Raw genomic sequence first — 14,491 nt, 5'->3', positions numbered from 1 at the left:
TAAGACAGAGATGAGGAGAATTTTTTTTCTCTGAGGGTTGAGAGTCTTTGGAACTTTCTTCCTCAAAAGGCGGTGGAAGCAGAGTCTTTGAATATTTTTAAGGCAGAGGTGGTAGATTCTTGATAAGCAATTGGGTGAAAGGTTATTGGGGGTTGGCAGGAATGTGGAGTTGAGGTTCCAATCAGATCAGCCATGATCTTATTGAATGGCGGAGAAGGCTCGAGGGGCCAAGAGGCCTACTCTTGCTCCTAATATGTATGTTCGTACGTTTGTGCTCCTTGAACTTGATGGGTTGACAATGGGGGCTCGAGCAGGAGGCCCAATGGGGGTCGGAGACAGTGATGGCTTTGCTCAGAAGAAGGCATTGAAGTTGGAGACAAGCAAGGAAATACAAATTATACAGACACTTTATAGTCTTTCATGGCTTCAGGGCATCCTAAAGAGCTTTACAGCCAATGAATTAATTCTGAAATGTGGTCACTGTTAGTTTGTATGCAAACACAGCAGTCAAAATCCCAGAAACAGCAATGAGATCAATGACATGACAAACTGTTTGGAACTACTGACTCAGGGATAAGTGTTGCTCCGGACATCTGTTCTTCAAATAATGCTACAGAACCTTCCACATCACTCTGAACAGAGAGATAGGATCTCACTTTAAAGTCCCATCTGAAAAAACACAGCACTTCTGATGATGCACATGACGTCCTGTGGGATAGTGAGGGTCCAGCAGGAACTGTGTTGTGGTATACTTAGCCCAGCAGGAACTGTGCTGTGGGTCAGTGAGGGCCCAGCAGGAACTGTGGTGTGGGACAGTGAGATCCAGCAGGAACTGTGCTGTGAGATAGTGAGATCCAGCAGGAACTGTGCTGTGCGACAATGAGGGCCCAGCAGAAACTGTGCTGTGGGACAATGAGGGTCCAGCAGAAACTGTGGTGTGGGACAGTGAGATCCAGCAGGAACTGTGCTGTGGGACAATGAGATCCAGCAGGAACTGTGCTGTGGGACAATGAGGGCCCAGCAGAAACTGTGCTGTGGGACAATGAGGGTCCAGCAGGAACTGTGGTGTGGGATAGTGAGATCAAGCAGCAACTGTGTTGTGGGATAGTGAGATCCAGCAGGAACTGTGCTGTGAGACAATGAAGGCCCAGCGGGACAGCGAGGGCCCAGCAGGAACTGTGCTGTAGTATAGTGAGGCCCAGCAGGAACTGTGCTGTGGGACAGTGAGACCCAGCAGGATCTGTGCTGTAGGTCAGTGAGGCCCAGTAGGAACTGTGCTGTGGGACAGTGCGATCCAGTAGGAACTGTGCTGTGGGACAGTGAGACCCAGCAGGATCTGTGCTGTGGGACAGTGCGATCCAATCAGGAACTGTGCTGTGGTACAGAGAGGCCCAGCAGGAACTGTGCTGTGGGACAGTGAAACCTATAAGGAACTGTGCTGTGGTACATTGAAACCTATCAGGAACTGTGCTGTGGTACAGTGAAACCTATCAGGAACTGTGCTGTGGTACGGTGAGGCCCAGCAGGAACTGTGCTGTGGTACAGTGAGGCCCAGCAGGAACTGTGCTGTGGTACAGTGAGGCCCAGCAGGAACTGTGCTGTGGTACAGTGCGATCCAGCAGGAACTGTGCTGTGGTATAGTGAGGCCCAGCAGGAACTGTGCTGTGGTACAGTGAAACCTATCAGGAACTGTGCTGTGGGACAGTGAAACCTATCAGGAACTGTGCTGTGGTACAGTGAAACCTATCAGGAACTGTGCTGTGGTACAGAGAGGCCCAGCAGGAACTGTGCTGTGGTACAGTGAAACCTATCAGGAACTGTGCTGTGGTACATTGAAACCTATCAGGAACTGTGCTGTGGTACAGTGAAACCTATCAGGAACTGTGCTGTGGTACAGTGAAACCTATCAGGAACTGTGCTGTGGTACAGTGAGGCCCAGCAGGAACTGTGCTGTGGTACAGTGAGGCCCAGCAGGAACTGTGCTGTGGTACAGTGAGGCCCAGCAGGAACTGTGCTGTGGTACAGTGCGATCCAGCGGGAACTGTGCTGTGGTATAGTGAGGCCCAGCAGGATCTGTGCTGTGGTACAGTGAGACCTATCAGGAACTGTGCTGTGGTACAGTGAAACCTATCAGGAACTGTGCTGTGGTACAGTGAGGCCCAGCAGGAACTGTGCTGTGGTACAGTGAGACCTATCAGGAACTGTGCTGTGGGACAGTGCGATCCAGCAGGAACTGTGCTGTGGTATAGTGAGGCCCAGCAGGAACTGTGCTGTGGTACAGTGAGACCCAGCAGGAACTGTGCTGTAGGTCAGTGAGGGCCAGCAGGAACTGTGTTGTGGGATAGTGAGATCGAGCAGGAACTGTGTTGTGGGATAGTGAGATCCAGCAGGAACTTTGCTGTGGAACAGTGAGACCCAGCAGGAACTGTGCTGTGAGACAATGAAGGCCCAGCAGGACAGCGAGGGCCCAGCAGAAACTGTGCTGTAGTATAGTGAGGCCCAGCAGGAACTGTGCTGTGGGACAGTGAGACCCAGCAGGATCTGTGCTGTAGGTCAGTGAGGCCCAGTAGGAACTGTGCTGTGGGACAGTGCGATCCAGTAGGAACTGTGCTGTGGGATAGTGAGACCCAGCAGGATCTGTGCTGTGGGACAGTGCGATCCAGCAGGAACTGTGCTGTGGGACAGTGAAACCTATCAGGAACTGTGCTGTGGTACATTGAAACCTATCAGGAACTGTGCTGTGGTACAGTGAGGCCCAGCAGGAACTGTGCTGTGGGACAGTGCGATCCAGCAGGAACTATGCTGTGGTATAGTGAGGCCCAGCAGGAACTGTGCTGTGGTACAGTGAAACCTATCAGGAACTGTGCTGTGGTACAGTGAGGCCCAGCAGGAACTGTGCTGTGGGACAGTGCGATCCAGCAGGAACTGTGCTGTGGTATAGTGAGGCCCAGCAGGAACTGTGCTGTGGTACAGTGAGACCCAGCAGGAACTGTGCTGTAGGTCAGTGAGGGCTAGCAGGAATTTTTCTGTGGGACCGTGAGGGCCAGCATGAACTGTGCCGTGGTACAGTGAGACCCAGCATGAACTGTGCCGTGGGACAGTGAGCCCCAACAGAAACTGTGCTGTTATGTAGGGAGATAAAAAACAGAAAATGCTAGAAATACTCAGCAGGTCTGGCAGCATCTGTGGACCGAGAAGCAGAGTTAATGTTTCTGGTCGATGACCTTTCATCTGATCAAGTCCCACTCCAAGGCTTGAGCACAAAGCTTGAGGCTGACTCTCCTGTGCAGTACTGAGGGCACTGTTGGATGTGCTGTCTTTTTGATGTCATGTTAAACCGAGGCACCATCTGCCTGCTCAGGTGGATGTATAAGATCCCAGCGCACTATTTCGAAGAAGAGCAGAGGAGTTATTCCCGGTGTCCTGACCAATATTTGTCCTTCAATCAAGATCACAAAAATAGAATATCTGGTCATTATCACATTGCTGTTTCTGGGAGTTTGCTGTGCGCAAACTGACTGATGTGTTTCCTGCATTACAACAGTGACTACAATTCAAAATGTACTTCAATGGCTGTAAAGCGCTTTGAGACATCCAGTGGTCGTGAAAGCCACTATATAAATGCATGAAATGCATGGCCAGTTATAAATACAGACCAGTTAGCCTAACATCATCATTGGGAAGATGCTAGAAACTATTATGAAAGAAATCATAACATTGTACTGGGTAAGCATAGTATGATTAGAACAAATCAGCATGATTTTACTAAAGGGAGATCCTGTTTGACAAATTTATTAGAGTTTTTTGAGGATATAACTAGTAGGGTAGATAAAGGGGAACCAGGTGATGTAGTATACCTGGATTTTCAAAAGGCATTCGATAATGTGCCAAATAAAAGATTAATAGGCAAGATGAGGGCTCATGGTGTTGGGGGTAATATATTAGCCTGGATCGAGGATTGGTTAACAGACAGGAAGCAGAGAGTGGGCATAAATGGGGCATTTTCAAGTTGGCAGGCAGTGAATAGTGAGGTTCTGCAAGGTTCAGTGCTGGGACTTCAGCTAGTTACACTCTATATTAATGACTTGGATGAACAGACAGAGAGTATTGTATCTAAGTTTGCTGATGATACAGAGCTCGGTGGAAAGGTAAGCTGCGGGGAGAATGTAGAGAGGCTGCAAAGAGATATAGACAGGTTAAGTGAGTGGGCAACAAGATGGTAAATGAAGTGTAATGTAGGGAAGTGTGAAGTTGTTCACTTTGGTTATAAAAATACAAAAGCAGAGTATTTTTTAAAAGGTGTAAAACTGGTAAGTGTTGATATTCAGAGAGACTTGGGGGTACTCATACAAGGAACACACAAAGTTCACATGCAGGTGCAGCGGGCTATTAGGAAGGCAAATGGCACGTTGGCCTTTATTGCAAAGGGGATTGGAGTACAGGAATAAAGAAGTCTTACTAAAACTGTACAGGGCTTTGGTGGGACCGCACCAGGAATACTGTGTGCAGTTTTGGTCTCCACATTTAAGAAAGGATATACTTGCACTTGAAGTGGTGCAGTGAAGATTTACTAAATTGGTCCCTGGGATGAGGGAGTTGTCCTATGATGAGAGGCTGAGTAAATTGGGCCTATATTATCTGGAGTTTAGAAGAATGAGAGGCGATCTAATTGAGACATACAAGATTCTGAAAGGGCTTGATAGGGTAGAAGCTGAAAGATTGTTTCCACTGGTCAGGGAATCTAGAACACGGGGACACAGTCTCAGGATAAGGGGTCAATCATTCAGGACTGAGGTGAGGAGAAAATTACTACACTCAAAGGTTTGTGAATCTTTGGAATTCTCTACCCCAGAGGGTTGTGGAAGCTCCATCATTGAATATATTTAAGGCTGGAATAGATAGATTTTTGGTCTCGCAGGGAATCAAGGGGTATGGGGAGCAGGCAGGAAAGTGGAATTGAAACCCAAGATCAGCCATGATCGTACTGAATGGCAGAGCAGGCTCGATGGGCTATATAGTCTACTTCTGTTCCTACTTCTTATGTTCTTGTGTGCAAGTCTTTCTTCTCTTTATCATAAGCATCAGTGGATTTTGTTTTGGTCTTTCTGTAAAACCATCTGCTTTATAAAGGAGCTATATTTAATTGAGTTAACTTAAACCCAATGAATGTTTTTACTCGGATTAACATGCCACTGTCCATCATCATCGCCATCGCCAACATACCTTCTTCAGCACTGCAGTTTGCAAATAGAAATTCGTTTTCGCTTCAATGATTTTGATTTCAGCCTCCAGCTTTGATGGCAGGATCACCTCAGCTACTGAGGTTTTTACAATGTTGTGATCTAGTTGCAGAGATGAGCTAGTTTTTGAACTGTTTGTAATTTCAGATATTTTTCCAAATTCACTGAGCTGTTCTGACGTCTTCTTGGGCTTCTTGCTGGAAGTTTGTTCTTGTTTGAATTCCAAAAGATTTTCTTGGTCATATTGGAACTTCTTCTCAGGTGTTTCATCAGGGTGCAGACTTGGGACTATGGGAATGGGAAGATGTTGTGAAGGATCGAGTTTGGCTTGTATTGACCTCAACTCCTCAGTCAGGCTGGTGATTTGCTCAATAATATCAAGCTTTGTGTCACGAAGATCAACTACCTTCCTGCTCATTTCAACTTTGAATTCATGAATCTATAAAAGATGATTAAAAAAATCTCATTAGGTTGTATGGTTGGAAATAAAATACACCTGATATTTGTGGTTTTGCATGCTGTATAATTTTCCAACCGTAGGATGACCCCAGAAACTGGTGTGTGACATGAGCCAACAAACCTGTCCAGTGCAGGTGACATGTTGCAAGCGTCCAACCCCTTAGTCTGACTTCAGAAATAGGTCAAATGATGGAATTAAGTAAGGTGGTGATGACATTTAAGGGACATACACAACTCAGAGCTAGTGTTCAGAAGCAAGCAAAAACTGGTACTACCAACTTATGTTTTGTATTTGTTCATGGGATGTGGGAGTCGCTAGGTAGGCCAACATTTACTGCCTGTCCCAAATTGCCATTAACTGATTGGCTTGCTAGGCCATGTCAGAGGGCATTTAAGAGTCAATCACATTGCTGCAGGTCTGGAGTCACATGTAGGACAGACTGCATAAGGACAGCAGATTTCCTTCCCTAAAGGACATTAGTGAACTAAGAGTCAACCACATTGCAGCAGGTCTGCAGTCACATGTAGGACAGACTGCATAAGGACAGCAGATTTCCTTCCCTAAAGGACATTAGCGAACTAGATGGGTTTTTACAACAATTGACAATGGTCGCCATTAGACTAGCTTTTCAATTCCAGATTTTGTTTTATTAATTGGATTCAAATTTCACCAGGTGCTGTGGTGGGATTCAAACCCATGTCCCCAGAGCCTTGGCCAAGGCCTCTGGATTACTAGTCCAGTGACAATATCACTACGCCACCGTCTCCCCCTATGTAGCACAGTAAAAGATAAATATATAATTATCACACTTACAGACTGCCTGTTATATTACATAAATGGCTCTGTACACATCCCTCAATACACTTTATATTGTGTTATGCAACTGTCTCTGTTCATATCTCTCAATACACCATATAGTGTGCACAGAAAACAGCCCTGAGCCACTTCAGCCACAGTACCAGGCAGTACTTTCCCATAGAATCATCATCCCCTGCAACACACTGTCGAGAAATGTGGTGAGGATTGAGCTGCTCCAGTCCTTTAAAAGCAAACTCAACAGGTTCTTGTTAAGGGTGCAAGTTGTCACTAATGATGAGTAACGGACAACTTAACGTTGCCTGCAACGTTGTAATCCAAAAAGAATTCTATAGTGATTTTCATGAACTGGCCACAGATTTGTTCCTCTGTATTTTGCCTCTCTGAGGTGCAGGCATTCCTGGGTGGGGGTTTGGACAGTGCCTGAGTTTGCAAAGTTGACTGGGTGGGACAAAGTTGATGAGTTTGATGGTCTTCTCCTGCTCTTCTTTTCAACAGTTACTGAACTTTATACTTTCTTTCTTTTGGGCCTCCTTATCTCGAGAGACAATGGATACACGCCTGGAGGTGGTCAGTGGTTTGTGAAGCAGCGCCTGGAGTGGCTATAAAGGCCAATTCTAGAGTGACAGACTCTTCCACAGGTGCTGCAGAGAAATTTGTTTGTCGGGGCTGTTGCACAGTTGGCTCTCCCCTTGCGCCTCTGTCTTTTTTCCTGCCAACTACTAAGTCTCTTCGACTTGCCACATTTTAGCCCTGTCTTTATGGCTGCCCGCCAACTCTGGCGAACGCTGGCAACTGACTCCCACGACTTGTGATCAATGTCACAGGATTTCATGTCGTGTTTGCAGACGTCTTTAAAGCGGAGACATGGACAGCCGGTGGGTCTGATACCAGTGGCGAGCTCGCTGTACAATGTGTCTTTGGGGATCCTGCCATCTTCCATGCGGCTCACATGGCCAAGCCATCTCAAGCGCCGCTGACTCAGTAGTGTGTACAAGCTGGGGATGTTGGCCGCCTCGAGGACTTCTGTGTTGGAGATACGGTCCTGCCACCTGATGCCAAGTATTCTCCGGAGGCAGCGAAGATGGAATGAATTGAGACGTCGCTCTTGGCTGGTATACGTTGTCCAGGCCTCGCTGCCATAGAGCAAGGTACTGAGGACACAGGCCTGATACACTCGGACTTTTGTGTTCCGTGTCAGTGCACCATTTTCCCATACTCTCTTGGCCAGTCTGGACATAGCAGCGGAAGCCTTACCCATGCGCTTGTTGATTTCTGCATCTGGAGACAGGTTACTGGTGATAGTTGAGCCTAGGTAGGTGAACTCTTGAACCACTTCCAGAGCGTGGTCGCCAATATTGATGGATGGAGCATTACTGACGTCCTGCCCCATGATGTTCGTTTTGTTGAGGCTGATGGTTAGGCCAAATTCATTGCAGGCAGCCGCAAACCTGTCGATGAGACTCTGCAGGCACTCTTCAGTGTGAGATGTTAAAGCAGCATCGTCAGCAAAGAGGAGTTCCCTGATGAGGACTTTCCGTACTTTGGACTTCGCTCTTAGATGGGCAAGGTTGAACAACCTGCCCCCTGATCTTGTGTGGAGGAAAATTCCTTCTTCAGAGGACTTGAACGCATGTGAAAGCAGCAGGGAGAAAAAATGCCAAAAAGTGTGGGTGCGAGAACACAGCCCTGTTTCACGCCACTCAGGATAGGAAAGGGCTCTGATGAGGAGCCACCATGTTGAATTGTGCCTTTCATATTGTCATGGAATGAGGTGATGATACTTAGTAGCTTTGGTGGGCATCCAATCTTTTCTAGTAGTCTGAAGAGACCACGTCTGCTGACGAGGTCAAAGGCTTTGGTGAGATCAATGAAAGCAATGTAGAGGGGCATCTGTTGTTCACGGCATTTCTCCTGTATCTGACGAAGGGAGAACAGCATGTCAACGGTCGATCTCTCTGCACGAAAGCCACACTGTGCCTCAGGGTGGACGCGCTCGGCCAGCTTCTGGAGCCTGTTCAGAGCGACTCGAGCAAAGACTTTCCCCACTATGCTGAGCAGGGAGATTCCACGGTAACTTTATACTATAATGTGACATTCTACTACAGTAAAAGAGGCTGCAGAGAGGGTAATGTCAACAATGAATATGGTTGGAGCTCAAAGATAAAAAGGGTTTTCCACATTAGTTGGGGTGCGTTATAGATTTCAAAACTGTGGGATTTGTGACCCACTCTCCTTTTGGAAGGAAATCTACAGTCAAATTAGAGAGACAGGTATAACAACAAAATTATTGTTCTGGGACAGGGTGTGTAGGTGTGATTAGGACTGTTTACCAGCATAGCGGGTAAGCACTGAGACACTGGTTGAGCCAAATGGCCATGAATTGTGCTATAACTGTCTACGCATTCAGGCCAAGTTCCCTCTGCTGCCTTTGAGCTCCTTTGACTTCCTACTGCCCAGTGTGTGTGTCATTGATTAATTCATTAAATCTGGAAGTTCAGGCAGTCTTCATCGTGTAGGTCAGATGTCCTACTGTCCCCATTTAGAAGTACATGCAGTGATAATTTACCAATCCTGTGTTCCTGTAAAGGATCATGGGTCACAGATTTGAGACTCCAACCCATGTGTAAGAGGTGAACATACATGATCCACTGCAAATTCTATTGAGTACATACCAGCTCCTCGAGGCGAATAAGCTGATTCCTTTTTTTTTCTGCGTTAATACGAAGATGTTCCGGTACAGTGTAATCAGCAGCTGTCTTTAACTTGAAATCTCCCATGTTCTCTTGAGCTTCTTTGATTGCTGCCACATCATTTGGATCTTCGTAGTTATCGTCGGGTCTGCTCAAGTAGCTACAGAAAACAAAACGGTAGTGTAAAGAATCATGTAGTGTTTCTGTTGTAGATATGATGCTCTGACCTCTCATCTCCCATCTTTAGAACATAGGAACAGGAGGAGGCCATTCAGCTCCTTGTGGCTGTTCTGCCATTCAACAATATGATGGCTGATCTATACTTCAACTCCATTTAACTATCCCGTAAGCCTTAACACCTCTGCCTAACAAAAATCTAGCAACATTACCATACTGGATAAGATAACTAACGCCTCAGAACAGCTCGGATGTGGGTATCATGCAGGTCCCACCCATAATAAACACTCCAGAGAAACTAAGCTCAGACTTTTACAGTCATTATTTCATCACTAGTGCCCTACCAAATTCATGGTCAAATTTTGCAAATTTCACGGACACAGCATTTTGAGAATTGTGAATTTCACAACTTCACATATTTAAATTGCAAATTTCATGGTGTTGCAACAAACCATGAAAATGATCTATTTAAAACAAAAAAAGATACGGGAGGTTTCTGATTTCAAATGGCATTTATTGTTTACTCAAAATCTATGTAAAACATTATCTACAAACAGGTCACTGAAGTCAGTGGTTGAATGTGAGCATGGAGCAACCTGCAACTGTCTCTTTCTTCATTCCCTGACTCTGCGCTTTGAACACCTGTCCGTGTTTAGAGACAGCTCTCTCCATGACTACAGAATTTGTTGGAATTGTCAGACAGCGCTGCGCTAGGCTTGCAAGGTGGGGGATTCTGCTTTCCAGAGTTCCAAAACTGTAACACAGGCAAAGTACAATCTGCTTCCTTTGCAATGCTTTTATATGCAGGAATGAGGGAAAATTGTAAACCAGGCTTATTACAGTGCATTCTTACAAGGTGCACAGCCTATTACATGGCTGCCCTGGTGAGGTCAGTGAAATTCTTTTTGGCACCATTGTGCAGTGCAGGGAGTTATGGAGTTGGCCACCACCTGCTGGATGATGCCTCCACCCTGCCCTAAATATTTCGTCCGTTCTCTGACTTATTTAGGTTCGACGTTCATCCACTGATGAGTCTGAGAATGTTTTGAATTCCGTGCATTGAAGCTTCACTTGCTGATATGGCTTTCTGAAACTTTTTCAGGTCCTGGCCTGCCCCTTTGAGGTGTGATAGCAGTTTAAATCCCGCAGCACTTTTGGGTTATTCCCCCATTGCTCCTCTCTTCTGCCCCCACACCCTAGGTCAGTGGTCAGCTCCCAGCGGCAGGCATATTATTGCTGGACCATGGCAGTGGGCGTACGTCCCTTCTACCCCAGTGCAAGTCTAGCAGCAGGTCTAGGTCTTTGCAGCAACAGTGGGATGCGTTCATGAAGCTTCCCTTTTCTCAGTATTGGATCTTCCCTTTTATAATGTGTTTGTAAGAGGTGGGAATACAAGGAAACCCTCACAAATACATTTATGATGTTAGTACACACAGCGACCAGAGAACCTCTGCCCTCACATCTGTTCTCTATTGGGTTTGGAGGAATTGATCATACAAGCTCATTGTTACTGTCAACAATTCCCTTTAAGCGCACCAGCTTGTTTGAACTTTGCAATAGTCTGACTGTTTCTGTGTCAAAGACAGGTGGTGGATTAAATTCTGTGTGGCGACAGGTAAAAGAATTTGTATCAGCTGAAGTCATACTCTGAAACTACTTTTGTATGTGTCTGTCTTCCAATTTCCATAAACTTGAGCTCATCCAAAACTCTGTTGCCTGTGTCCTAACTTGCATAATCATCACCCCTGTGTTTGCCACCTACATTGGCTCCAGGCTCACCAACAACACCATAATTTAAAATCCTCATCTTTGTGTTCAAATCCCTCATGTCCTCGACTCTCCCTTTCTCTGTAACCTCCTCCAGCTCTACAATCCTCCAAGAAATCTGCGTTCTTCCAACTCTAGTCTTGTGCATTTCTGACTTCCTTCACCTCACCATTGGTATGCATGCCTTCAGCAATCTAGGTCCTAAGCTCTGGAGCTCCCTCCCCAAGACTCTTCTTCACTACTTTCATTCTCTAAAATGCTGTTGAAAACTTACCTCCTTGATCAGGCTTTTGGTCGCCTGTCCTAATATCTCCAGATGTCCTGCATAACCCTGGACACCCCATTCCTCTCCTCCTGCATTACGTCCTTCTCTCACAGCTTTCGAGAATGGCTGCATTGCAAGTCTTACCTGAGCACTTGCTTGTTCCATGCGCCAGTTCTCAGCCCCATAGTTTGCCTGATACTAGCTGTATGAGATTACGTCATGGCAAATAGTGGGTATTCATTCTTTCTCCTTGATAAGGGGCTGCTTTCTGCTTCAAAGGTAAAGAACAGCTGCAGTTGGCCCCATCTCCCCCCTCACCCCAGTATTCAGCCTCTAACCACTTGCATCACTGGCCAGGCAGACAGATAGCCAAAGAGTGGGAGACAGGGAAGAAGGAAGGCAGTAGCCAGCTGCAGGTTGGTCTGCCTTGGTGTGAGTTCCAGCTTTCCACTACCCTTTGTGTGTGATAAATTATACTGTTCACTCACGGTTGCCGCTATTCTCCTTACCCTTTCTTAGATGTTTCACTGCAAGAATCAGAGGAGAAACAGGGAGGAGCCTGCTGCACATGTGAGTAACCATTTCGTCACAAACACAGTCACTCAACTTTCCCTACCACATGACAGCCCAGAAATATTCAACAAGGGTACTGCATAGTGAGCCAGAGAGTGGGCATGAAGCAAAAGTGGGCCTGAAGAGCTGAGGAGAGAGCATAATGATGCTGATGACTTTTTTATTGATTCATGGTGCAATCACACAACACATAGGATGTAGGCATCAGTGGCAAGGCCACCATTTATTGCCCATCCCTAATTGGCCTTGAGAAGGTGCTGGTGAGTTGTTTTCTTGAATTCCATTTGAGAGGATAGTGAAGAGTCAACCACATTACTGAGAGTCTGGAGTCCGATATAAACCAGACCTGTTAAGGACATCAGTGAAACAGATGGATTTTTACAACAACCAAATATTTCATGGTTACCATTACGGATACCAGTTTCTTTATTCCAGATTTGTTTATTTAATTGAATTTAAATTCCCCAGTTGCCATGGTAAAATTTGAACTCATAATCTCAAGATGGTTATTCCAGGCCTCCGGATGACTAGTCCAATGGCATAACCACAAAGCTACTGTATCTCTCATGAGATATCAACTCTCAGCGAACTCTAATCTTAGCATTTAAAAGGATACTATCAGAGCATACGCATGGACACTAGAATGGTCTGAGAATGTGTTTCATATGACAGGTGCACTGGTGGTGAGTGCAACTCATATAAACATGAGTTCAGCTGTGGAATCCACCTTGGATGGTGTGGCAGCTCCATTTGCAGTGGGAGCCTGTATACAGAGGCCCACAGGACAGTCATAGCTTCTTTGGTGTTTGTTCAGTCTACTGCCACTGAGGGCGAGGGCATCAGATTACAGATGGCTGGTGCTAGGTGGTGAATTTGAAATACGCATTTCTCCACCCCAATAATATTCAAATATTCCCAGGGGGTAAAAATGGCCAGAGTCATTTAAATTATATCCTGTGCTGCACCCTTTCGCAATTTCATCGCCCCAATAACAAAGCACCGCCATGTGTAATGAGAATGGATAACACAAAGAGTTGAAAGTACATTAAAAACAAAAATGATGCTCAATATACATGTGCAAGTAACTCCATTAATCATCTATCATTAATCATTTAACATCGAACTAACTTTTGGATGTTTAAAAAGAGTCAAATACAATCAATTCAATCACTACAACAACACCAATTCCCATTTATATTTTTATTTTATTCATTCTTGGGATGTGGGCATCGCTGACCAGGCCAGCATTTATTGCACATCCCTAATTGCCCTTGAGAAGGTGATGGTGAGCTGCCTTCTTGAACCACTGCAGTCCATGTGGGGTAGGTACACCCACAGTGCTGTTAGGAAGGGAGTTCCAGGATTTTGAGCCAGCGACAGTGAAGGAACGGCGATATAGTTCCAAGTCAGGATGGTGTGTGACTTGAAGGGGAACTTGCAGGTGGTGGTGTTCCCATGCATTTGCTGCCCTTGTCGTTCTAGTTGGTAGAGGTCGCGAGTTTGGAAGGAGCTGTCTAAGAAGCCTTGGTGCGTTGCTGCAGTGCATCTTGTAGATGGTACACACTGCTGCCACTGTGTGTTGGTGGTGCAGGGAGTGAACATTTGTAGATGGGGTGCCAATCAAGCCGGCTGCTTTGTCCTCAATGGTGTTGAACTTCTTGAGTGTTGTTGGAGCTGCACTCCATCCAGGCAAGTGGAGAGTATTCCATCACACTCCTAACTTGTGCCTTGTAGATGGTGGACAGACTTTGGGGAGTCAGAAGGTGAGTTACTCGCCGCAGGAGTCCTAGCCTCTGACCTGCTCTTGTAGCCACGGTATTTATATGGCTACTCCAGATCAGTTTCTGGTCAATGGTAGCCCCCTAGGATGTTGATAGTGGGGGATTCAGCGATGGTAATGCCATTGAATGCCAAGGGGAGATGGTTAGATTCTCTCTTTTGAGAGATGGTCATTGCCTGGCACTTGTGTGGCGCGAATGTTACTTGCCACTTATCAGCCCAAGCCCGGATATTGTCCAGATCTTGCTGCATTTCTACACGGACTGTTTCAGTATCTGAGGAGTTGTGAATGGTGCTGAACATTGTGCAATCATCAGCGAACATCCCCACTTCTGACCTTATGATTGAAGGAAGGTCATTGATGAAGCAGCTGAAGATGGTTGGGCCTAGGACACTACCCTGAGGAACTCCTGCAGTGATGTCCTGGAGCTCAAATGATTGACCTCCAACAACCACAACCATCTTCCTTTGTGCTAGGTATGACTCCAGCCAGCGGAGGGTTTTCCCCCTGATTCCCATTGACCTCAGTTTTGCTAGGGCTCCTTGATGCCATACTCGGTCAATTGCTGCCTTGATGTCAAGGGCAGTCACTCTCACCTCGAGTTCAGCTGTTTTGTCCATGTTTGAACCAAGGCTGTAATGAGGTCAGGAGCTGAGTGGCCCTGGCGGAACCCAAACTGAGCATCACTGAGCAGGTTATTGCTAAGCAAGTGCCGCTTGA

At 46.2% G+C, this 14,491-nt stretch overlaps 1 protein-coding gene across 2 annotated transcripts in view; it reads right to left on the bottom strand.

Moving 5' to 3' along the window:
- Window positions 1–14,491, bottom strand: part of LOC137374307 (cilia- and flagella-associated protein 44) — a 283,090-nt gene that overhangs the window by 81,753 nt on the left and 186,846 nt on the right. For both annotated transcript variants that reach the window (XM_068040145.1, XM_068040146.1), the window contains exons 24-25: window positions 9,192–9,369; window positions 5,224–5,679 (exon numbers count right to left, since the gene is read on the bottom strand). In XM_068040145.1, the coding sequence (XP_067896246.1) occupies window positions 5,224–5,679; window positions 9,192–9,369 (634 nt within the window). The remainder of the gene's footprint in view (window positions 1–5,223; window positions 5,680–9,191; window positions 9,370–14,491) is intronic.

The sequence above is a fragment of the Heterodontus francisci genome, chromosome 10, assembly GCF_036365525.1.
Source record: "Heterodontus francisci isolate sHetFra1 chromosome 10, sHetFra1.hap1, whole genome shotgun sequence".
NCBI lineage: Eukaryota > Metazoa > Chordata > Chondrichthyes > Heterodontiformes > Heterodontidae > Heterodontus > Heterodontus francisci.
This window is presented reverse-complemented; position numbering and strand designations above follow the sequence as displayed.